Here is a 23866-nt window from a genome sequence, read left to right on the forward strand (position 1 = left end):
CAGCAAACTTCAGACGGGCCTGGACATGTAATGGCTTAAGCAGCAGGACACGTCTGGCACTGCAGGATTTGAGTCCCTGGCGGCGTAGTGTGTTACTGATGGTAGGCTTGATTACTTTGGTCCAGGCTCTCTGCAGGTCATTCACTAGGTCCCCCCATGTGGTTCTGGGATTTTTGCTCACCGTTCTTGTGATCATTTTGACCACACGTGGTGAGATCTTGCGTGGAGCCCCAGATCGAGGGAGATTATCAGTGGTCTTGTATGTCTTCCATTTCCTAATAATTGCTCCCACAGTTGATTTCTTCAAACCAAGCTGCTTACCTATTGCAGATTCAGTCTTCCCAGCCTGGTGCAGGTCTATAATTTTGTTTCTGGTGTCCTTTGACAGCTCTTTGGTCTTGGCCATAGTGGAGTTTGGAGTGTGACTGTTTGAGGTTGTGGACAGGTGTCTTTTATACTGATAACAAGTTCAAACAGGTGCCATTAATACAGGTAATGGGTGGAGGACAGAGGAGCCTCTTAAAGAAGTTACAGGTCTGTGAGAGCCAGAAATCTTGCTTGTTTGTAGGTGACCAAATACTTATTTTCCACCATAATTTGCAAATAAATTCATTAAAAATCCTACAATGTGATTTTCTGGATTTTTTTCTCTCATTTTGTCTGTCATAGTTGAAGTGTACCTATGATGAAAATTACAGGCCTCTCATCTTTCTTAAGTGGGAGAACTTGCACAATTGGTGGCTGACTAAATACTTTTTTGCCCCACTGTATCACAACAGGCCAAACAAACAGAGGCCAAGTATTTGAAAGCTGCATCCTCCGAAGATGTAAAGGGACAGTTAATGGCTTGAGCTGAGAGAGCTGGTCAGACGATGGTAGATGATGGTGATGGAGTCTACTGATGATCTTGTATATGGCAAGTCTAAGAACCAGCCTGACTTATAGCCACTGGACTTCTCCAATTCCACTCTGTGTAGCACCCACTTGGGTGATGCCTAAGCAGCTCTTGGCACCAGAAAGCTCACCACTATGGCCAGTACGATACCAGTATCGCAAAAATGAAAACAGGAGGCAGACCAAACTATTTGGTCCTTTAAAAACCTGCTGTATGTAAAATATTGTGCTATAGGTTAGGAAATAAATAAATGTGACTCTGGATGACAACATAATGATTTTTGATTTCAATATTAGGGCTGTTTTCCCAAAAATTTGAAATCAGCTTCATGTTTTGTTTTCTTGCCACAATACTAACGAGTATCGTCCCAGCCCTTGTGCAAACGACTAGGTTTAATTTGAAGTTATACATTTGAATTCATTTCTGTTGGAGTTTACATTATAGGGCATAGGCTGGCTTGTCGGGTCCTCCATATAACGTCACACCCGCAAAAACATTTTCCGGCATGACTTCGGGATTCTGGGCGGCAGCGTAGCCTAGTGGTTAGAGCGTTGGACTAGTAACCGGAAGGTTGCGAGTTCAAACCCCCGAGCTGACAAGGTATAAATCTGTTGTTCTGCCCCTGAACAGGCAGTTAACCCATTGTTCCCAGGCCGTCATTGAAAATAAGAATATGTTCTTAACTGACTTGCCTGGTTAAATAAAGGTACAATTTAAAAAAAAAAGTAAATATGTAATAACTCTAAAAATAGAAAAGTGAGGTGTAACTTTGCATTGGGACTTTTGATGTGTATACTAATGCAAAACCATGTTACATTTATACTACCTACTATTAGTGGAAATGAAAAATTGCACAAGATCAGTGTCTAAGGGCAACTACACCAGACTCCAATGAAATGCGGAAGACTGACAGGAGTCAAAGCAGCAGAGATCGAACATTTAGGCAGAAAAACAAACTCTTTGAAAAAAGTTAATCCCCCTTACAAGAATGTAATGTCTGTTTTATGTCATAATAATAATGTACATAATTGTGACACTGAAGTGATCAATGCATACTTATAAAACCTCTAGATTAAGGACGTTTCATTTTGCACTAGCTTGTACCCAAGGAGCTCTGAGGTAAAGGGATAGTTCACTCATGATGTAAAAGGCAGCATCATCATCACAATTTTTGCTCTATGCTGAGAGTGCTCCATCTTAAAAAACATGAACATTTTGGGGGATTGTATTAACAGTGGACTAATGAACAACACACCAAAAGAGTAAAGTGATCCTTAAAAAGCTATTATTCCAACCGCAACATTGGACTCGAGTCTCCTCCTTTACCTCTACAAAGTCACCTTGTATCTGAAAATGTCTTTCTTCTTAGGCTAGTAAGATGTTTCATTCCAGGTCCCATATTCCACATTTAAGTGTAATTTCGATGATCAGGCAACATACACTGGGTGTATAAAACATTAGGAATGCCTGCTCTTTCCATGACATAGACTGACCAGGTGAATCCAGGTGACAGCTATGGTCCCTAATTGATGTCACCTGTTAAGACCACTTCAATAAGTGTGGATGAGGTGGAGGAGATGGTTTTAAAGAAGGATTTGCAAGCCTCAAGAAAATTGAGACATGGGATTGTGTATGTGTGCCATTCAGAGGGTGAATGGGCAAGACAAAATATTTAAGTGTCTTTGAACAGGGTATGGTAGTAGGTGCCAGGCGCACCAGTTTGAGTGTGTCAAGAACTGCCACGCTGCTGGGTTTCAATAGTTTCCCATGTGTATCAAGAACGGTCCACCACCCAAAGGACATCCAGCCAACTTGACACAGCTGTGGGAAACATTGGAGTCAAAATGGAGTCAAATATCCCTGTAGAACACTTTCGACACCTTGTAGAGCCCATGCCCCAATGGATTGAAGCTGTTCTAAGGGAAAAAGGGGGTGCAACTAATGTTTTGTATATTGAATGTAGATGAATCTGTTATTTTTCTTTGAAAGAGTACAAAATAGAGTGAAAACAAAAGAGAGGAGCGATTGCATGTGTGTGTCTGTGTTTGTGTGTATGTATGTGTGTTTGTGCGTTAGTGCTTGGCAGGTGCACACCAGTAGCTAGTACTAGCACATTGAATTTTCTACTGCTCGAGGACCATCAACCCCTACAGAATATTGGCTAAAAAGTTCCAGCTCCTAAATATAAACAGTACCAGCACCCAAAAATGAGTGCCTGCACCAATTTGTGAAGTGCAGTGATACGTGAAGTAAAAAGAAGTCGACTTCAAGCACTGCAAAGTGTGTGTGTGTGTGTGTGTGTGTTTCTTCACGTGTTAAAACATGTTACAGAACTCACAGTGGAGGGAGTGATGCCAAACTTGCCCTCTCCGTCTACCAGGCCGTACTCGATGACAGAGAAGAGGCCCGAATCTGCGTCTGTGGCACTGACTGTCACTATGACCGTGCCCAAGTCAACATCCTCAAACACTGGCTTCTGCAAAGGGACAGCATGACACAACATCAGCATACACACAGACAAGCACAAACTCAGACCATCACAATAGAAATTATATCAAGTGAATACTACTAAAGGTGTCCGCATGCATCCCAACCAAAATAGTTTGTGCATATACAATGACATTTTTGTTCGATTTGGTCTTCCGCAAGTGTTTTTTCGGGTATTCGTGCACACACATTTTTTCTCGAGGCAAGCCGAAGTCGGTAGCCAACGTCTATGCCCCTTTGTTGGTGATTGGTCAACAGTAGGGGTTCTTCAATGAAGTGTCATTCAACAAGAAACAAATGGTTTTCATGCAACATTTTTTACTTGACAAATACTGCACCAAACATCTTAGATGTAAAATTGCGCGACTAAGATCTTCTTCGGAAAAACGTCAACATTTATGACAGATTTCTTGTTATCTTTTTTTTTAAGTGAATGTCTTTTAAGGTAGTATGTGAAAACACACGTTCAGTTCGCCTAGCCGAGTTCGGCTAGGTGCCAGCTGAACCGAAGTATGCTGATGCCTTAAGGGTGACACCCTTTGCAATGCATGTTATGAACTAGTATTTTTGGTACCTGGTAAGAGGGTTGTGTAAAGATGGGCTTGTTATCATTGATGTCTACTATACGTAGGTAGACAGGAAGCTCAGCCACTCTGGGTGGACTGCCGTGGTCCTGAGCTCTCACTGTGAAGTTCAGCCACTGCACCTGCTCAAAGTCCACTGTCCGGTTGGCTACGATCTTACCTGCACAACAACACAATGATTACCAGCACACTTCTCATCATACATATACTAATTATAGAGGAGAACGGGTTGGTTGTCTCACAGGTTGGTTGTCACAGTGGTTATTACTCAAAATCCAGAAGGGGCTGTGTAATAATTTAATTTCAAGATAAAAATGTGTGTCCTCTATAGGAGGGTTCATCCATGTGTTCAATTCAGGACAGGATCTAAAAATATTGAGGTGAGAGGAATATTTGCAGTTTTCAAGGGTGAAAGTAAATATTCATATGCTTGTTATTTCTTTAATAAATAGCTATATGATGGGAGTATCCATAAACAATTACTTTATTGAAAAGAGGAAAGGAAGAGCTTTAATTAAATGTGTATTTTTTTCCCATAGATCAAGTCATGTGGTTACTGGCATCTTAATTAGTATTGGGGGGTGTTTAGGGATGGTTGGTTTAGGGATTCGCCCTGTTTCCACCGGCACTTAAATATAGGGCCAAATTCCAGCTGACTCTAATCAAATTCGCAAATTCGAGCCCTGTTAGGGTAAACTTGGGCCAGCGCAGCCCATTTTCACAACTGGTGCCAGTTCGATTAGAATTCGGCTGGTGATGCCATTACTACACTACCGTTCAACAGTTTGGGGTCACTTAGAAATATCCTTGTTTTTGAAACAAAAGCACATATTTTTTTTGATTAAAATAACATCAAATTGATCAGAAATACAGTGTAAACATTGTTAATGTTGTAAATGACTATTGTAGCTGGAAACTGCATATTTGTTTATGGAATATCTACATAGGCATACAGAGGCCCATTATCATTATCATTACCTGTGATCCAATGGCATGTTGTGTTAGCTAATCCAAGTTTATCATTTTAAAAGGCTAATTGATAGTACCCGCAAAACACCAGTCTCAACGTCAACAGTGAAGAGGCGACTCCGGGATGTCCCTAGAATTTCTAATCAAACAGCTGGAGGCAGGGCTTTCTCCTATAGAGCTGCCTATATGGTCTGCCTATCCATGTGAGAGATGCAGACCCGGTCTCGACCTTTAAGTCATTACTGAAGACTCATCTATTCAGTAGGTCCTATGATTGAGTGTAGTCTGGCCCAGGGGTGAGAAGTTGAATGGCTAGGCACTGGAGCGACGAACCGCCTTTGATGTCTCTGCTTGGCCAGGTCTCCTCTCTCCACTGGGATTCTCTGCATCCGACCCTGTTATGGGGGCTGAGTCACTGTGGTGGAGAAGATTTTTGTGGGCTATGCTCAGCCTTATCTCAGGGTAGTATGTTGGTAGACTGTTGACATCCCTCTAGTGGTGTGGAGGCTATGCTTTGGCAAAGTGGGTGGGGTTTTATCCTGCCTGGTTGGCCCTGTCTGGGGGTATTGTCGGACGGGGCCACAGTGTCCCCCGACCCACCCCTGTTACAGTCTCCAGTATCTATGCTGCAATAGTCTATGTGCCGGGGGGGCTTGGGTCAGTCTTTTATATCGGGTGTAATTCTCCTGTCTTATCTGGTGTCCTGTGTGAATTTATGTATGCTCCCTCTAATTCTCTCTCCCTCCCATAGCAACTGACCCCTAGGATCTTTCCTTAGGACTACTTGGCCTGATGACTCCTGGCTGTCCCCAGTCCACCTGGTCATGCTGCTGCACCAGTTTCAACTGCATGTGGCTAGGGAATCCTGACCTAGTCACTGGACGTGGTACCTTGTACTGGACCTGCTGTTTTTGACTCTCTCTACCGCACCGGCTGTCTCGACCTCTGAATGCTCAGCTATCAAAAGCCAAATGACATTTACTCCTGCCGTACTGACCTGTTGCACCTTCTACAACCACTTATTGTTATTTGACCTTGCTGGTCATCTATGAACGTTTGAACATCTTGAAGAACAATCTGGCCTTAAATGGCCATGTACTCTTATAATCCTCTCTAGGTTTCTTCCTAGGTTCCAGCCATTCTAGGGAGTTTTCCTAGCCTGCTCTTGGGGTATTAGGTTGGGTTTCTGTATAGCACTTTGTGACATCTGCTGATGTAGAAAGGGCTTTATAAATACATTTGAATGATTGAATGATATTCCATGAAAATATTACATTCCAATTAATCTTTTTTTAATGAATTAAACACAACTATTGAAATCCTTTTGCTCCTGAATGTAATTTGAAATACTGCTGGGATTTAAAATCTTGCATTATTCAAATCATATTCACTGCAATTGTACATAATGGATTGTATGGAAAAGGAACAACAAAGAAAGAACAAAGTAAATGAATGTGCAGGTGAGTTAAAAAGAGGGAATTTACATCAAATCTCCTTATAGTGCGGATGTTAATGTGCAACATAATTTTAAATAATTAAAATAAGACAACTAGACTTAGAATGACTTACTAAAAAATTTCTAAATAAAATTGATTAAATGTATTTTAACGCACTTGTGTGACACCCTATCCCATAATATCCCCCCCCTCATTAAAATAACAAAAAAAGTGTAAACTGTAGCCATTTATTTCTCTTTATAGTGTTACGCCCTGACCTTAGAGATTAGTATGTCTCTATTTTGGTTTGGTCAGAGTGTGATTTGGGTGGGCATTCTATTTTCTTTTTTCTATGTTTTTGTATTTCTTTGTTTTGGCCGGGTATGGTTCTCAATCAGGGACAGGTGTCTATCATTGTCTCTGATAGGGAACCATACTTAGGTAGCTTTTTCCCACATGGTTTTTGTGGGTAGTTATTTTCTGTTTAGTGCTTTGCACTTGACAGGACTGTTTTGGTTATTCTCTTTGTTATTTTGTTATAGTGTTCAGTTTCAATAAAAAGCATGAACACTTACCACACTGCGCATGGGTCCGATTCCTCTTCTTCAGACGACGAATACCGTTACATATAGTTTATTTGCCTAAGAATGACCTTCATCCACATACAATTTTTCCCCCAAATGTTGCCCTACTTTAGTTTGTTTTATTAAGCATTGACATGAACATTTGAGTAGAGTAAGAACTGCAATCCCAAAGCAAATATTCAACAATGTTGAATTTATTTCTACACATTTATTTTTGTAATGTTAGAGAGAAATACTGTTCAATAAATAAAGGCTTTCCTTTTTTTCAAATAAAGGCTTTACTTTTTCAAAAACATTGTATATTGGTTTATTTGTTGCTGAAAAACGAATGGCAAACACTGTGACAACCAACCCCATACTGTGTGACAACCAAACTCGGACAAAGCGTGTTTAATGGCTTATAACTTTGTGTTGGAATAAGATATGAGGATAACAAATGGTCCCCATTTCAACCGAAGACCTTGGTTTTTCTCCTAACAGTGAAAATAAGATATACTGGTGCATTAGAAATACATTAACCCCGGTCTACAGTATGTGACCAATAAAATTGGATTAGAATTTGATTTGATGCCCTCAAAGCCGGTGTTTGGTGGATATATTGGCACGGGTGTCGTTAGGCCCGGGCAGGCACACTGTGCCAATATCCTCCAAACACAGGCTTTGAGCGCATTATCACTTTTATACAATGGGTTACCAACATACTCAAATAATCATTGACATGTTTTCAATTAAAATCTTATTTTGTATTTCATAGTAATACATAGTATTTCATCCATCCAGATATAGTCCCGACACAAATCTAGGGTTGATACCCAAGCTGACTGGTCATTCATTCTATCGGTTTGGTTGCCAGTCCCAGTCGTTCAGTCTTTTTGTTCTGTATCTATGGAAGAGACACAGTTGTTCATTCTAAATGTTCCATTGTCATACTGGCTGAATAACAGCATTTGTATTTATTTAAACTGTTTTATAAAGACATTTATTTGGGATACATCCATAACAATAAGCTAATGAGGTGCAATTTCGCCTGGCATAGGACATTTGCTCACCAGTAAGTAAGAACACTGTTGTTCAACAACACAGCTAACACAATCACTTCAAACTGAAGCTGGAAAGACTGCAAACTAGCTGCACTTCATTTAATTTGACCTTTTTTCAATTTATATTTCTTTGTATATTATCCATAAAAATTATGATTCATCATTTCGAATGGCTGAGAAAACGCTGCCTGTCTGTCTCGTCCTGACTCCCGACACGTTCATTACTATGGGACAGCTGGATATCGAATTTAAATATTGAAACAATGTCATAAAGGTCAAAGAGACAGACAGCAAGGTTTATACAAATGTCCACTGTTGAAGCCTAAATGTTAGCCTAAAAGAAATGTGAGATAATGTCTAGATGCTTTTTAGAGTAGAGATCAAGTTTATAAATTGCCTGGCTGGGCTGATGAGACAGTGGATTGCACAATCAGATGGAACAGAGTAAATAGGCATTTTTAACGTCATAGATTTGTGGACTAAAAACCGTCTGGAATGCAATTTTAACCAATCAGGATTAGACCCACCCATTGTATTGTTATGATATGCTACATCTAAAAATGTCATAATTTTTGTCATGGCAAGTTGGTAGAATGTTTGCATTTAGAATGTTTTGTTGATTATTTGTAAATTAGCTTCAATACACAAATTAATTACTTAAAATTCATACAATGTGATTTTCTGGATTTTTGTTTCACAGTTGAAGTGTACCTATGATAAAAATTACAGACCTCTACATGCTTTGTAAGTAGGAAAACCTGCAAAATCGGCAGTGTATCAAATACTTGTTCTCCCCACTGTAATAGTCCAAATTGGTGACGTGTAATGAAAGAAATCACAAAAAAATAATAAAAATACAAAACGGAAAAGTGGTTAGTGCATATCTATTCACCCTCTTTGCTATGAAGCCCCTAAAAAAGATCTGGTGCAACCAATTACCCTGAGAAGTCACATAATTAGTTAAATATAGTCCACCTGTGTGCAATCTAAGTGTCACATGATGTCACATGATCTCAGTATATATACACCTGTACATCTGTTCTGAAAGGCTCCAGAGTCTGCAACACCACTAACCAAGTGGCACCACCAATCAAGCCATGAAGATCCAGGAGCTCTCCAAACAGGTCAGGGACAAAGTTGTGGTTGTACACAGATCAGGGTTGGGTTATAATAAAATATCAGAAACTTTGAACATCCCATGGAGCACCATTAAATCCATTATAAAAAGGTGGAAAGAATATTGAAACCACAACAAACCTGCCAAGAGAGGGCCGACCAGGTAAGGAGGGCAATAATCAGAGAGGCAATAAAGAGACCAGAGAAAACCCTGAAAGGGTCTGCAAAGCTTCACAGTGGAAATTGGAGTATCTGTCCATAGGACCACTTTAAGCCGTACACTCCACAGAGCTGGGCTTTATGGAAGGGTGGGCAGAAAAAAAGCCATTGCTTAAAGAAAAGAACAAGCAAACATGTTTGGTGTTCACCAAAATGCATGTGGGAGACTCCCAAAACATATCGAAGAAGGTACTCTGGTCAGATGAGACTAAAATTGAGCTTTTTGGCCATCAAGGAAAACGCTGTGTCTGGCGCAAACCCAACACCTCTCATCACCACGAGAACACCATGCTGTAGGGATGTTTTTCATCGGCAGGGATTGGGAAGGAATTGAAGGAATGATGGATGGCGCTAAATACAGGGAAATTCTTGAGGGAAACCTGTTTCAGTCTTCCAGAGATTTGAGACTGGGACAGAGGTTCACCTTCCAGCAGGACAATGACCTAAAGCATTCTGCTAAAGCAACACTCGAGTGGTTTAAGGGAAAACATTTAAATCTCTTGGAATGGCCTAGTCAAAGCCCAGACCTCAATCCATTTGAGAATCTGTGGTATGACTTAAAGATTGCTGTACACCAGCGGAACCCATTCAACTTGAAGGAGCTGGAGCAGTTTGTTCTTGCAAAAATCCCAGTGGCTAGATGTGCCAAGCTTATTGAGACACACCCCAAGAGACTTGCAGCTGTAATTGCTGCAAAAGGTGGCTCTACAAAGTATTGATTTTGGGGGGATGAATAGTTATGCACGCTCAAGTTCTGTTTGTTTTTTTCTTCACTATAAAAGTGGTAGGCATGTTGTGTTAATCAAATGATACAAACTCCCCAAAAATCTATGGGAAAAATGCCAAGGGGGGTGAATACTTTTTTTATTTTATTATTTTATTTTCATTTTCTGTACCAAATTTTGTTGAGTCAACATTTTCAGTTTACTGATTATACCTCACCACTAGCATTTCAAAGTCCTACAAAGTCCTACAATTTCTGATGAATAAAAAAAATTGTCAAAATTGACCCTTGTTGACACTTTTAGGGTTCATTTTATCCTTTTCATTTGTCATGGCAATTCTGAATCATACAAATACAAAACTCCACCAAAAGCAAAGTTGGTGGAATGTTTGAATTTAGAATGTTTGGTTGAATGGAGCGACAATGTTGATAAACATTTTAAAAATCAACTTTAGTAGCATTTAGAATGTTTGAATGTTTGGTTAATAGGTACCAATGCAGATTTGGAACTCAGTTTGGTGGCAACAACCCCAATACTTTAAAAAAAGGGCTTCTACACACAATTTCACAAGTTCGTCCGTACCATGGATGGTACAGGGACATCAGTATCAATATCAACAAATATCAATGCTACGAATCAATGCTACGAATCAAATAATGTATTTAAAATGATAATGGCTTATTTCATTTTGTTTCATGTGCACTATGGTGGCTAAAAGCAGAATTGCAGTAACACATACCAGAAACGCATTTAAAATAATAAAATGAGATACAACAAATTGAACAAAATCAAAAGGTCTTGGCGTCACAGTGCATTCGGAAAGTAATCAGACCTATTGACTTTTTCCACATTTTGTTACACTAACCTTATTCTAAAATGGATAAAATAAAATAAAAATCTCATCTACACACAATACCCCATAATGACAAAACGAAAACAGGTTTTTAGAAATGTATTAAAAATCAAATAATTTACATAAGTATTCAGACCCTTTGCTATGAGAATGGAAATTGAGCTCAGATGCATCCTGTTTCCACTGATCATCATTGAGATGATTCTACAACTTGATTGGAGTCCACATGTTGTAAATTCAATTGATTGGACATGATTTTGAAAGGTACACAGTTGACAGTGCATGTCTGAGCAAAAACCAAGCCATGTCCGTGGAGCTCCGAGACAGGATTGTGTCGAGGCACAGATCTGGGGAAAGGTACCAAAACATTTCTGCAGCATTGAAGGTCCCCACGAAAACAATGACCTCCATCATTCTGAAATGTAAGAAGTTTGGAACAACCAAGACTCTTCCTAAAAGGAAAGGAAAATACCTGTCTATTTGTGGAAAAATCACCCTGATTAACTCCTTAGTTATATCACAGTTTACCAATTTGCTTATGGTTTTGCCTACACCTAGTGACCTGCTTTTTAAATTATATGAACAAAAAATATTCAATTTTATTTGGAACGGCAAACCAGATAAAATTAAAAGGGCCTATTTATATAACGAATATGAATTAGGTGGGCAGAAATGATTAAATATTAAAGCATTAGACCTCTTACTAAAGGCATCAGTCATACAAAAGTTATACTTAAATCCAAACTGGTTCTCTAGTCAATTAGTACGAATGTCTCATCCTATATTCAGGAAGGGCCTTTTCCCCTTTATTCAGATTACACCTGCTCACTTTCGCTGATTGAAAAGGAAATAATCTCCAAAATATCTTTATTTTTTAAACAAGCCTTAGAAAGTTGGTTGCAATTTCAGTCTAATCCACCTGAAAGGACAGAACAAATAGTACAACAAATAGTGTGGTTAAATTCAAATATAATAATTGATACAAAAAAACTGTATTTATCGAAGACATTTTAAAAAAGGTATAAATTTAGTGAATGATATCATAAATAGGACTGGTGGAGTTATGTCACACATGCAGCTAACACAGACATATGGAAATATCTGCTCTATCCAAAATCACAACCAATTAATTGCAGTATTACCACAAAAATGGATGAGGCAAGTAGAAGGGGAAAAAAGTAAGGAACATGTATGTCGGCCCTGTATTAAAGAACATAAATGGTTAAAGAAAAGTGTGATAAATAAAAACATATACCAATTTCATTTAAGGACCCAAAAACTGGCAGCTGTGCCATATAAATTGCAAAATAGTTGGGAAGAGATTTCCGATGTACCCATTCCATGGCACATGGTTTATGAATTGATATGCAAAACAACGACGGATTCAAAATTTCAAATTTTTCAATATAAATTACTATACAAAATTCTTGCAACTAATAGAATGTTATATATATATATGGGGGATACAATCCTCCCAGCTCTGCAGATTCTGCTGTGAGGAGGCAGAGTCATTAGATCATTTATTTTGGTATTGTCCATATGTAGCTCATTTTTGGTCACAGGTCCAGGAATGGCTGAAGAATTGCAACATTTGCCTAGAACTAACACTACAGATAGTGTGGGAGAAATTAGGTACATATATGGATAAATATACTGTCCTATATAAAAGAGGGATGCATTTGCCATTCTGGTAAGGTACATTGTCTATTGTATAGGACAGGAAGCCAGAGTGGGGCCATGGGAGAGGGCAACACATAGGCGCCTAGGGCAGCTGGACATACAAAGGTCAGAGGGCTATACAAAGGAGGGGGTCAGCCAAATGACCAACTGATGGATTATAGACATGACTCACATATCCTTAGGACATGAAGACGCTGAAGGAATGACAGGGGAGACCCACAGTCTGCTGATCCAAGATAAAGACACACATTGAGCTAAGTGCAGGGACAAAGCAAGCCTATAGTATAGAGAAATGTATAGTATTTTTAGTATAGCTGAGCATGCTAAAAACAGAAGAGACACATAGTCTGCTGACCCTAGATAACACACAAATAGGAGAACGCAGTAAGCTGAGTGAAGGGTCAAAGCAAGGGTCTTGTCACCATTAGGATCTAATGGAAAGCAGAAGGGGGCGTTATTGGGCTGAACAAGCAGAATGCACGGATTGGGATGTAACTTAATTTGCATATGGGAGGGACTTATATGGTAGGTGTATAACTCAGAGCGAGGGCTCTGAAAAAGTGTGTGTGTTCCGCGGACTGCTCCGGCTTATGATACTGTTGTATTAAAAGTCTATATTGATTTTCACAAAGTTCTTGGTTGTGTCATATTTGAACCGATTTGCCACTACAATAGCAATACTGGGTGATTTGAAAAGCCATAATCAATCAATAATATAATAATTATTTTAGCAAAACATTTTCTTTTTAATTACAATCTGTAGAAGCTATGAGAATAGGAAGGTTCAATTATTTTGTGAAGCATCACAGCACAGTTGAAAAATATATGGCAAGTAGAAATCCGAAATGGATGATGTTGAGAGACAGATGGAAGGGGTTGAGTGGAGCTGAAGGGTGGGACTAATAAAAAAGATAAACAATGTAGGGCATAAGGGATCTGTAGAATGTATATAGGTTCGGAGCTTTTGTGAAATAGCATAGTTACAAATAGAAATCAAACTGGATGGACATCAGAAATAGAGTAAGGACTAAGAACAAACAAGAGAGAACTATTGTAAAGTAGACTGTGTCTGTAGAGTGTGTATAAGATGTATGGATTGAAGGTAGAAGCAGAAGTGTTTATTAGTTTACTCCAATTGGGGGATCGGCGGAAGGGTTTGCGGGGAATAATAATAAAGGTATATTCTTTAAAAAAAGTATGTATGTCTATATAGGTATGTGTATGTGTTACGGTTTTCTAGGTGTGGTGAAGGAGAGTCGGACCAAACTGCAGCGTGTCGATTGCGATCCATGTTTAATCAAAACAAAGAACCACGAAATTACAAAAACACTACAAAACAAGAAACGAAACCGAAACAGCCTATCTAGTGCAAACTAACAGAGAGTACAAGTAAGACACTAAGGACAATCACCCACGACAAACTCAAAGAATATGGCTGCCTAAATATGGTTCTCAATCAGAGACAACGATAAGCACCTGCCTCTGATTGAGAACCACTCCAGACAGCCATAGACTTTGCTAGATAACCCACTAAGCTACAATCCCAATACCACCACCAAAACCCCAAGACAAACACACCACAATTACAAAAACCCCATGCCACACCCTGGCCTGACCAAATACATAAAGATAAACACAAAATACTTTGACCAGGGCGTGACAGAACCCCCCCCCTAAGGTGCGGACTCCCGAACGCACCTCAAAACAATAGGGAGGGTCCGGGTGGGCGTCTGTCCATGGTGGCGGCTCCGGCGCGGGACGTGGACCCCACTCAGTTAATGTCTTAGTCCCCTCTCCTTTCGTCCCTGGATAGTCCACCCTTGCCGCCGACCATGGTCTAGTAGTCCTCACCCAGAACTCCACTGGACTGAGGAGCAGATCGGGACTGAGGGACAGCTCGGGACTGAGGCAGCTCGGGACTGAGGGGAAGCTCGGGAGTGAGAGAAAGCTCAGGAGTGAGAGGAAGCCCAGGAGTGAGAGGAAGCTCAGGAGTGAGAGGAAGCTCAGGAGTGAGAGGAAGCTCAGGAGTGAGAGGAAGCTCAGGCAGGTAGATAGATCTACCAGATCCTGGCTGGCTGGTGGTTTCAGCAGATCCTGGCTGACTGGCAGATCCTGGTTGACTGGCAGATCTGGAAGAGTCTGGTTGACTGGCAGATCTGGAAGAGTCTGGTTGACTGGCAGATCTGGAAGAGTCTGGTTGACTGGCAGATCTGGAAGAGTCTGGTTGACTGGCAGATCTGGAAGAGTCTGGTTGACTGGCAGATCTGGAAGAGTCTGGTTGACTGGCAGATCTGGAAGAGTCTGGTTGACTGGCGGCGCTGGGCAGACTGGCGGCGCTGGGCAGACTGGCGACGCTAGGCAGACTGGCAGTGCTGGGCAGACTGGCGGCGCTGGGCAGACTGGCGGCGCTGGGCAGACTGGCGACTCTGGGCAGACTGGCGACGCTAGGCAGACTGGCGGTGCTGGGCAGACTGGCGGCGCTGGGCAGACTGGCGACGCTGGGCAGACTGACGACGCTGGGCAGACTGGCGGTGCTGGGCAGACTGGCGATGCTGGGCAGACTGACGGCGCTGGGCAGACTGGCGACGCTGGGCAGACTGGGGGCACTGGCGGCGCTGGGCAGACTGGCGGCACTAGCTGCTCCATTTAGGCTGACAGCTCTGGCGGCTTCTTACAGACTGACAGCTCTGGCGGCTACGTGCTGACTGGCAGCTCCTTGCAGACTGGCAGCTCCTTACAGACTGACAGCTCCATGCAGACTGACAGCTCCTTGCAGACTGACAGCTCTGGCTGCTTCATGCAGACTGACATCTCTGGCTGCTCCATGTAGACTGGCTGCTTCATGCAGACTGGCAGCTCGGGCTGCTTCATGTAGACTGACAGCTCTGGCTGCTCCATGCAGACTGACAGCTCTGGCTGCTCCATGTAGACTGGCTGCTTCATGCAGACTGGCAGCTCGGGCTGCTTCATGTAGACTGACAGCTCTGGCTGCTCCATGCAGACTGACAGCTCTGGCTGCGCTGAACAGGCGGGAGACTCCAGCAGTGCTGTAGAGGAGAAAGGCTCTGACAGCGCTGGAGAGGAGGGAGACTCCGGCAGCGCAGGAGAGGAGGAAGGCTCTGACTGCGCTAAACAGGCGGGAGAATCCAGCAGCGCTGTAGAGGAGAAAGGCTCTGGCAGCGCTGGACAGGCGGGAGACTCCGGCAGCGCAGGAGAGGAGAAAGGCTCTGGCAGCGCTGGAGAAGGATGGGCCGGAGAGACAGCCTAGTGCGGGGGGCTGCCACCGGAGGACTGGTGCGTGGAGGTGGTGACGGATAGACCGGGCCGTGCAGGCACACTGGAGCTTTTGAGCACCGAGCCTGCCCAACCTTACCTGGTTGAATGCTCTCGGTTGCCCTGTCAGTGCGGCGAGGTGGAATAGCCCGCACTGGGCTATGCAGGCGAACCGGAGACACCGAGCGCAAGGCTGGTGCCATGTAAGCCGGCCCAAAGAGACGCACTGGGGACCAGACGTGTAGAGCTGGCTTCATTGGCATTTGGCTCGACGCTCAATCTAGCCCGGCCGATACGCGGAGCTGGAATATACCGAACCGGACTGTGCACCCGCACTGGAGACACCGTGCGCTCCACAGCATAACACGGTGCCTGCCCCGTCTCTCCAGCCCCCCGGTAAGCACAGGGAGTTTGCGCAGGTCTCCTACCTGGCGTAGCCATACTCCCTGTGAGCCCCCCCCCCCCAATAAATTTTTGGGGCTGACTCCCGGGCTTCCTAGCCAACCGTGTTCCCTCGTATCGCTGGCTCCTCTCTCCGGCTGCCTCTGCTCTCCTAAGTGCCTCCACCTGTTCCCATGGAAGGCGATCCCTTCCCGCCAGGATCTCCTCCCATGTGTAGCAACCCTTGCCATCCAATATATCGTCCCATGTCCAATCCTCATTGCGCCGCTGTTGCTGCCTTTGTTACCTCTCCTCTTTCGGCTGCTCCTGCCTGTTGACACGCCGCTTGGTCCGTTGGTGGTGGGTGATTCTGTTACGGTTTTCTAGGTGTGGTGAAGGAGAGTCGGACCAAACTGCAGCGTGTCGATTGCGATCCATGTTTAATCAAAACAAAGAACCACGAAATTACAAAAACACTACAAAACAAGAAACGAAACCGAAACAGCCTATCTAGTGCAAACTAACAGAGAGTACAAGTAAGACACTAAGGACAATCACCAACGACAAACTCAAAGAATATGGCTGCCTAAATATGGTTCCCAATCAGAGACAACGATAAGCACCTGCCTCTGATTGAGAACCACTCCAGACAGCCATAGACTTTGCTAGATAACCCACTAAGCTACAATCCCAATACCACCACCAAAACCCCAAGACAAACACACCACAATTACAAAAACCCCATGCCACACCCTGGCCAAATACATAAAGATAAACACAAAATACTTTGACCAGGGCGTGACAGTATGTATATATGTGTGTATATATATATGCATGCGTGTATGGATATATATATTTATATATTTGGGGGATTGGAAATGATGCAGACAATTACATTGGAAGCAACATTCTTTCCGGAATATTAAGCTGATCCACCCTCCAAGAAAAAAAGACAGACTAAAATTGTCTGGCCGGCCAAACTGAGCAATCGGGGGATTAGGGCTTGGATAGGGAGGAAACCAAGAACCCTATGACAGAGCTCCAGAAGTCCTCTGTGGAGATGGGAGAACCTTCCAGAAGGACAACTATCTCTGCAGCACTCCGACAATCAGACCGTAGAAAGGCAGGGTCGGATAGATATAGGTCTGTAGCAGTTTGGGTCAAGAGTGTCCCCCCCTTTGAAGAGGGGGGATGACCGCAGCTGCTTTCCAATCTTTGGGAATCTCATACGACACGAAAGAGAGGTTGAACAGGCTAGTAATAGGGGTTGGAACAATTTCGGCAGATCATTTTAGAAAGAAAGGGTCCAGATTGTCTAGGGCTCCAGATTTTGCAGCTCTTTCAGAACATCAGCTGACTGGATTTTGGAGAAGGAGATATTAGGAAGGCTTGGGCGAGTTGCTGTGGGGGGTGCAGCTATGTTGACCGGGGTAGGGGTAGCCAGGTGGAAAGCATGGCTAGCCGTAGAAAAATGCTTCTTGAAATTCTCAATTATAGTGGATTTATCGGTGGTGACAGTTTCCTATCCTCAGTGCAGTGGGCAGCTGGGAGGAAGTGTTCTTATTCTCCATGGACTTTACAGTGTCACAGAACTTTTTTTGAGTTTGTGTAGCAGGAAGCAAATTTCTGCTTGAAAAAGCTAGCCTTGGCTTTTCTAACTGCTTGTGTATATTGGTTTCTAGCTTCCCCGAAAAGTTGCATTATCACGGGGGCTGTTCGATGCTAATGCAGAACGCCATAGGATGTTTTTGTGTTGGTTAAGGGCAGTCAGGTCTGGAGAGAACCAAGGGCTATATCTGTTCCTGGTTCTAAATTTCTTGAATGGGGCATGCTTATTTAAGATGGTGATGAAGGCATTTAAAAAAAAAACAACCAGGTACCCTCTACTGAGGGGATGAGGTCAATATCCTTCCAGGATACCAGGGCCAGGTCGATTAGAAAGACCTGCCTGCTGAAGTGTTTCAGGGAGCGTTTGACAGTGATGAGTGGAGGTTGTTTGACCGCTGACCCATTACGAATGCAGGCAATGAGGCAGTGATTAATGAGATCTTGGTTGAAAACAGCAAAGGTGTATTTAGAAGGCAAATTGGTGAGGATGATATCTAGAGGGTGCCCGTGTTTACGGCTTTGGGGTGGTACCTGGTAGGTTCATTGATAATTTGTGTGAGGTTGGGGGCATCAAGCTTAGATTGTAGGATGGCTGGGGTGTTAAAAACCTGTTAAAGATAGGGCTGATTACTGCCCCCGTTGGAGGAATTGCGTGCCCATAGTAAACAGAAGAAAAATCTGCCAAAAATTGCTAATATATGCATATAAAAATTATTATTGAATAGAAAACACTCTAAAGCTTCTAAAACCGTTAAAATTATGTCTGTATGTAAAGCAGAACTCTCAGGGCACTCATTCTCCCAAACTCTCTCTTGTCATCATAAAAGTTGGCCCAACTTTGACGTCATCGCCCCCACCCTTCCCAAGCACCTACAGACCTGGGAACAGTTTCTATGTCTTCAGCGCGATGTCTGCTTTCAATGGGGCTTCTCATTGTGAGAATCGCGCCCTCACGAGAGTTTTGGCGGGCCGGAACCTTTCGGTCACGCGAAAAAACAGGTTACTCTCATGCGCGCTCTGCTCCGGTGATGTCTTTCTTCCAAGATTGATTAAACGATGCGTGTGTTTCTGTTCGTCCTCAGGATTGCTGTGAACCTATATAACATGCTAAAGCTTGGTTCTGAACATAGTTTGACAAGCTTAGTCGACATATAATATGTAATTTCGACGTTTTGGTGCGCATCCACTTGACTTTTTGGCTGCATTTCAACCGAAATATGTCGTGTTTGATAACCGAAAGACACAGACTTCAAAACTAAAGCTGTTTTTGGTAAGTATAAACCCTTCCAGGTCTTCTGATGGAAGAACAGCAAAGGTAAGGGAATATTTATGTGGTAAATTTGGGTTTCTGTGGACTCCAAGATAGAGGAGCCATAATGCTAATTTCTGAGCGCCGACTCATATTATAGCCTAGTGAACGAAATCTGTAACGTTAAAAATAAATGTAACACAGCGATTGCATTTAGAAGTGTATCTTTCTATATATATGTAGAACATGCATATTTAGTCAAAGTTTATGATGTGTATTCCTTGTTAGCTGACGGTATCTGCCGGAGCTATCGTCATTTCTCCGGACATTTGAGTAGCATTTTTTGAACAATGCGTCATTGTAAACAGAGACTTATGTATATATATAGCATATTATAAATGTACTGTGTAACATGTTATATTACTGTCATCTGATGAAGATTTCAAAAGGTTAGTGAAATTATTTTTCTTTTAATCCTGCGTTTGGTGATTGCATATTTTGTTCAACTTGGCTATGGAAATGAGCTGTGTCTTCGGTGGGGGTTTGACATAAATATGTGCTATGTTTTCGCCGTAAAACATTTTAGAAATCTGACTTGCTGGGTAGATAAACAAGTTGTTTATCTTTCATTTGAGCTATTGGACTTGTTAATGTGTGGAGGTAAAATATTTTTAAGAATATTCTTTGCGTTCCATGCGCCACATTCCAACTGGACGTGGGAGGGGAAGTTCCCAATTGGGAATGATGATCCTTAACAGGTTTTAAGCATGTTCCAGTTTAGGTCACCTAGCAGCACGAGCTCTGAAGATAGATGGGGGGCAATCAGTTCACATATGGTGTCCACAGCACAGCTGGGGGCAGAGGGTTGTCTATAGCAGGCGGCAACGTGAGAGACTTGTTTTTAGAGAGGTGGGTTTTTAGAAGTAGAAGTTCAAATTATTTGGGTACAGACCTGGATAGTAGGACAGAACTCTGCAGGCTATCTCTGTCGTAGATTGCAACACCGCCCCCTTTGGCCGTTCTATCTTGTCTGAAAATGTTGTAGTTAGGGATGGAGATTTCAGAGTTTTTGCTGGTTTTCCTAAGCCAGGATTCAGACATGGCTAGGACATCCGGGTTGGCAGAGTGTGCTAAAGCAGTGAATAAAACAAACTTAGGGAGGAGGCTTCTAATGTTAACATGCATGAAATCAAGGCTATTGCGGGTACAGAAGTCATCAAAAGAGAGCGCCTGGGGAATAGGAGTGGAGCAAGGCACTGCAGGGCCAGGATTCACCTATACAGCACATCATCCTCTTATCTACCAACATAGACAGGGCTCTAACTCCTCGAGCTCCACAATGAGATAGGGTGCAGGCCAGGCAGCAGGCTGTTAGCCAGCCTGCCAGCTTAGTAGAGTCTGCCACTAGCACAGTCAGTGTAGTCAGCTCAGCTATCCCCATTGAGACCGTGTAAACAATCTCACTAGGATAAAGACCTCCCCCATTCCTGCCATTATTGAAAGAGATCGTGATACCTCACATCTCAAAATAGGGCTATGTTAAGGGAATTTTTATCAATGATGACTAATTATGTATACATTTCAATCAGGACTGACTAGTCCAAATGCTATTATGTACTGTACATGTATGAATTTTCTCTCTTGCTCCCATTCCCAATTGTATATAATATAGTCAGGAGTTTAGAACAATGCCTTGGTACAAATGAATGAACTATCTCCAGATGGCAGGGACGGACTATCTCCAGACTGTCTAGAATGCTTATCTACACTGACTGACCTTGGCTTTAGGCGAGGAGGGAAGGCTCGAGAACTATAGGGCCTCTCTACCAGTGTCAAGAAGAGATAGAACATTTAGAAAACGCTGACGTCATTTTCAGTTTATAACCTGTGGTAAAATGTGTATGAAGCCAGTACTCTCTTGAATGAAATGCTGTTACCTGACTTTTAAGACCGGGGCTCTGTCCATGTGTTTAATTTTGATTGGGAATTAAAACAGAGGAATTTAGAATTCCTTCAACAATTGGTCCTTCGAAGCCGGATCTAAAATACCCGTCTCTGCCATCTGGAGGTCGTACGCCGGAAAAAAAATTGTGCACGTTATTAAAGACCTGGCCCCGGAATGGAGGTTAAAAACAGGCCTGGATACACTACAGACGGCAGATACGGTGACTAGATAAAACGAACAATGCTTTTCCCAGTCGGCAGCAGGTCAGTAGCCTTTATTCTCGATTCTGGGGGGATTTGAGTTCTTTGATTGATGTTCAAAAATTTTCAGAATTCATCAATAATGGGAGCTTTGCTATTCCCACAGGGTTTTGTCTAACCGATATACACTGAGCAGGTTCGAAAATAACCTGTGGTAATGTACACTACCGTAAATAAAATAACTTATTCATGAGGCACACCCGCCCGATATTAAGACAGGATATTGATTAAGTGCTGGGGGATAGGACGGTGATCTTGTACAAATACTGGGCGTGGGGAGACAGGAAGGGAATGCGCAAGATAACTGGAATGGTCATTTTAATTGTGGCAGTATTGATCATCGTTCCGATTCAACAAATACTACTGAAATATCCAAATAAGGAGGAGAGGGAACCAAAATCTAGAGGAATGGGATAAAAGCCAAATCTATAGACAGGAGGTTCCATGCGCGAGGGAAGCCTAACAATTAGTTGCGTGAGATAACGATTATTAGCGTTCTTTAAAAGCCCTCTGACACAACCGGAAAATAAGATATTAACTAGGGATTTACAAACCCTGGGCTTATAGTTGTAAGGTAAGACCTAATATCTGATTCAAAAGTCAAAGCTATTGATAAGATTTCCATATAAAGAGACACACATAGTCAGACAGAAAAGGAACAAAAGTGATTTAGTAATGGTATATTGCAGATTCATAGAAATACACAAACATTAGAAGGTAAAATTAAATATAGAAAGGTGATTAAATACCATAGCTAAGTAACGGTAAGGATGTTTAGAAATTCCTCAAAAGTCACCTAAAGTTAAATGTAGGAAATAACGGAGAGATACGATACAATTTCGTGCTATCCGGATGTCATAGCGCTTTATGTATCGACTGACATACGATAAATTTAGCACAAAACATGGTACGTTTAAATGTTAGGGTATAGAAAGTTGAGAAGTTTGGTTAGTTTTACTCTGATGATTAGAATTTAAAACTGAACTCAATCTGAATAGGGAATATATATTTTACAGAGGCAGGCAGATTTGTGGCGTCGTTGTCTGAAAAGATGCTACAGCCAGCAACGGAATTGCTAGACACTCAATGGGGCTATATAGTGCAACGCTTTGGACTATAAAATAGGTAAGAATAGTTTAATCGTAAAAAGTTGTGATTGTTTTTCCGAGTATTGATTTTTGGTTAGGTAACGCCAGGGAATTTGAACTAGAAGTTAACGTATTCTAAAAAAACACTATCTATTTTTCTTTACGGGGAAAAAGTATATGTCTTATCTTAAAGGGACAGTGCACATTTATCACAGTGGTTTGAGTGTATGGCAGTGTATAAAATATTTTGGGACGACAATTTGAAGATAGACTGAATGAGTTACATGAAACATCGAGAGATTTCAAACAAATGATGTGAAGGGGTTATCAGAATTATTAGGTTTCGCTGTTGTAGTAAAAGTTTGGGTTAAGGGGATTTCCCTGCTAAAAAAACAACGAAAAGACAATTATGATTTATGTTCATCGAAATGTTTTATAAAATTAGCGAATTTAGAGATATTGGTTGGGGTGATAAATTATAATTCAAGATTTGAACAGATGTGATAAATTAGGTTTGGTTTATTGAACAACAATTATTTAAATTCATTGCCGAGGTTGAGCGCTTGATGATGACGTCACTAGCAAAGCACTATTGGTCGCCACGGACATTACGTTGTGACTGGGGGTAACGGAGAAAATTGTTAGTCTTTTAGAAGGAAAATGTGTGCATTAGTGTTTCGAGTCACTTTTCAGAAGTTGATAAAAATGACAAAATACATTTTCAAACGTAATTTGAGAGTCGCCAGGAAAGTCATGAAAGATGCTAAAAACTAGTAGCTGATACGCTAGGTGGACATCATAAGATTTGTGACGTTTATTTGGATTGATTTAGGCTATGAGAGAGGGAGACTGGATGTCGGAATCGTAAAACATCGTGACAATGGATTCTGATGGTTGTCGATTCCAGGTTTGATTGTTTATGTAACACCAGTGAATTTGAGCACTGTTTCCATTGTGTGGGACCATGTTAGGATATTTAAAGTTTGAAAAGCAACCTCTATAGAAAAACATAACTGCATATGTTTCGGGAAATTAGCTAGGTTGAATTTGGCTATTCGAGCTTTGCCCCTGATACGTAGACATCCGTAACAGGGGCAAGAGTTTTTTTTTTCTTGAGGAACTAACAGATGTAAACGTGAGATCTCTGAGTAATTTTGCCATCTGAAGCATTATAGTAGTGAGTTTTTGTATAGTTTGTTTTTAGCTGATAAAAGTGGTTTGTTTATTTGTTTACTGGTTATGGTCAATTTTAGGGTTTGATTTAACTTAGTTAAACATTGTGTTCTGGCGTGTTTAGGTAGGATTCTTTGTTCCGGGATGGATGGGAGTTACCTAAAATAAGTAAATGCGAATGCATTTTTATTAAATATCTGGGATTAAATTACGGATTTCTTACACTGAGAAATGTACGACATTTGCGGCAGAGGGAAAAAGTAATACATTGGATAATAATGTTATCAGGTTTAATTGTATA

At 41.8% G+C, this 23866-nt stretch overlaps 1 protein-coding gene across 2 annotated transcripts in view; it reads right to left on the reverse strand.

Moving 5' to 3' along the window:
- The window catches only part of LOC109889705 (cadherin-23), a 648086-nt gene that overhangs the window by 44074 nt on the left and 580146 nt on the right, over positions 1-23866 (reverse strand). For both annotated transcript variants that reach the window (XM_031823245.1, XM_031823244.1), the window contains 2 exons: positions 3957-4126; positions 3234-3371 (listed from right to left, as the gene is read on the reverse strand). In XM_031823245.1, the coding sequence (XP_031679105.1) occupies positions 3234-3371; positions 3957-4126 (308 nt within the window). The remainder of the gene's footprint in view (positions 1-3233; positions 3372-3956; positions 4127-23866) is intronic.

Source organism: Oncorhynchus kisutch, linkage group LG4 (assembly GCF_002021735.2).
Source record: "Oncorhynchus kisutch isolate 150728-3 linkage group LG4, Okis_V2, whole genome shotgun sequence".
Lineage (NCBI taxonomy): Eukaryota > Metazoa > Chordata > Actinopteri > Salmoniformes > Salmonidae > Oncorhynchus > Oncorhynchus kisutch.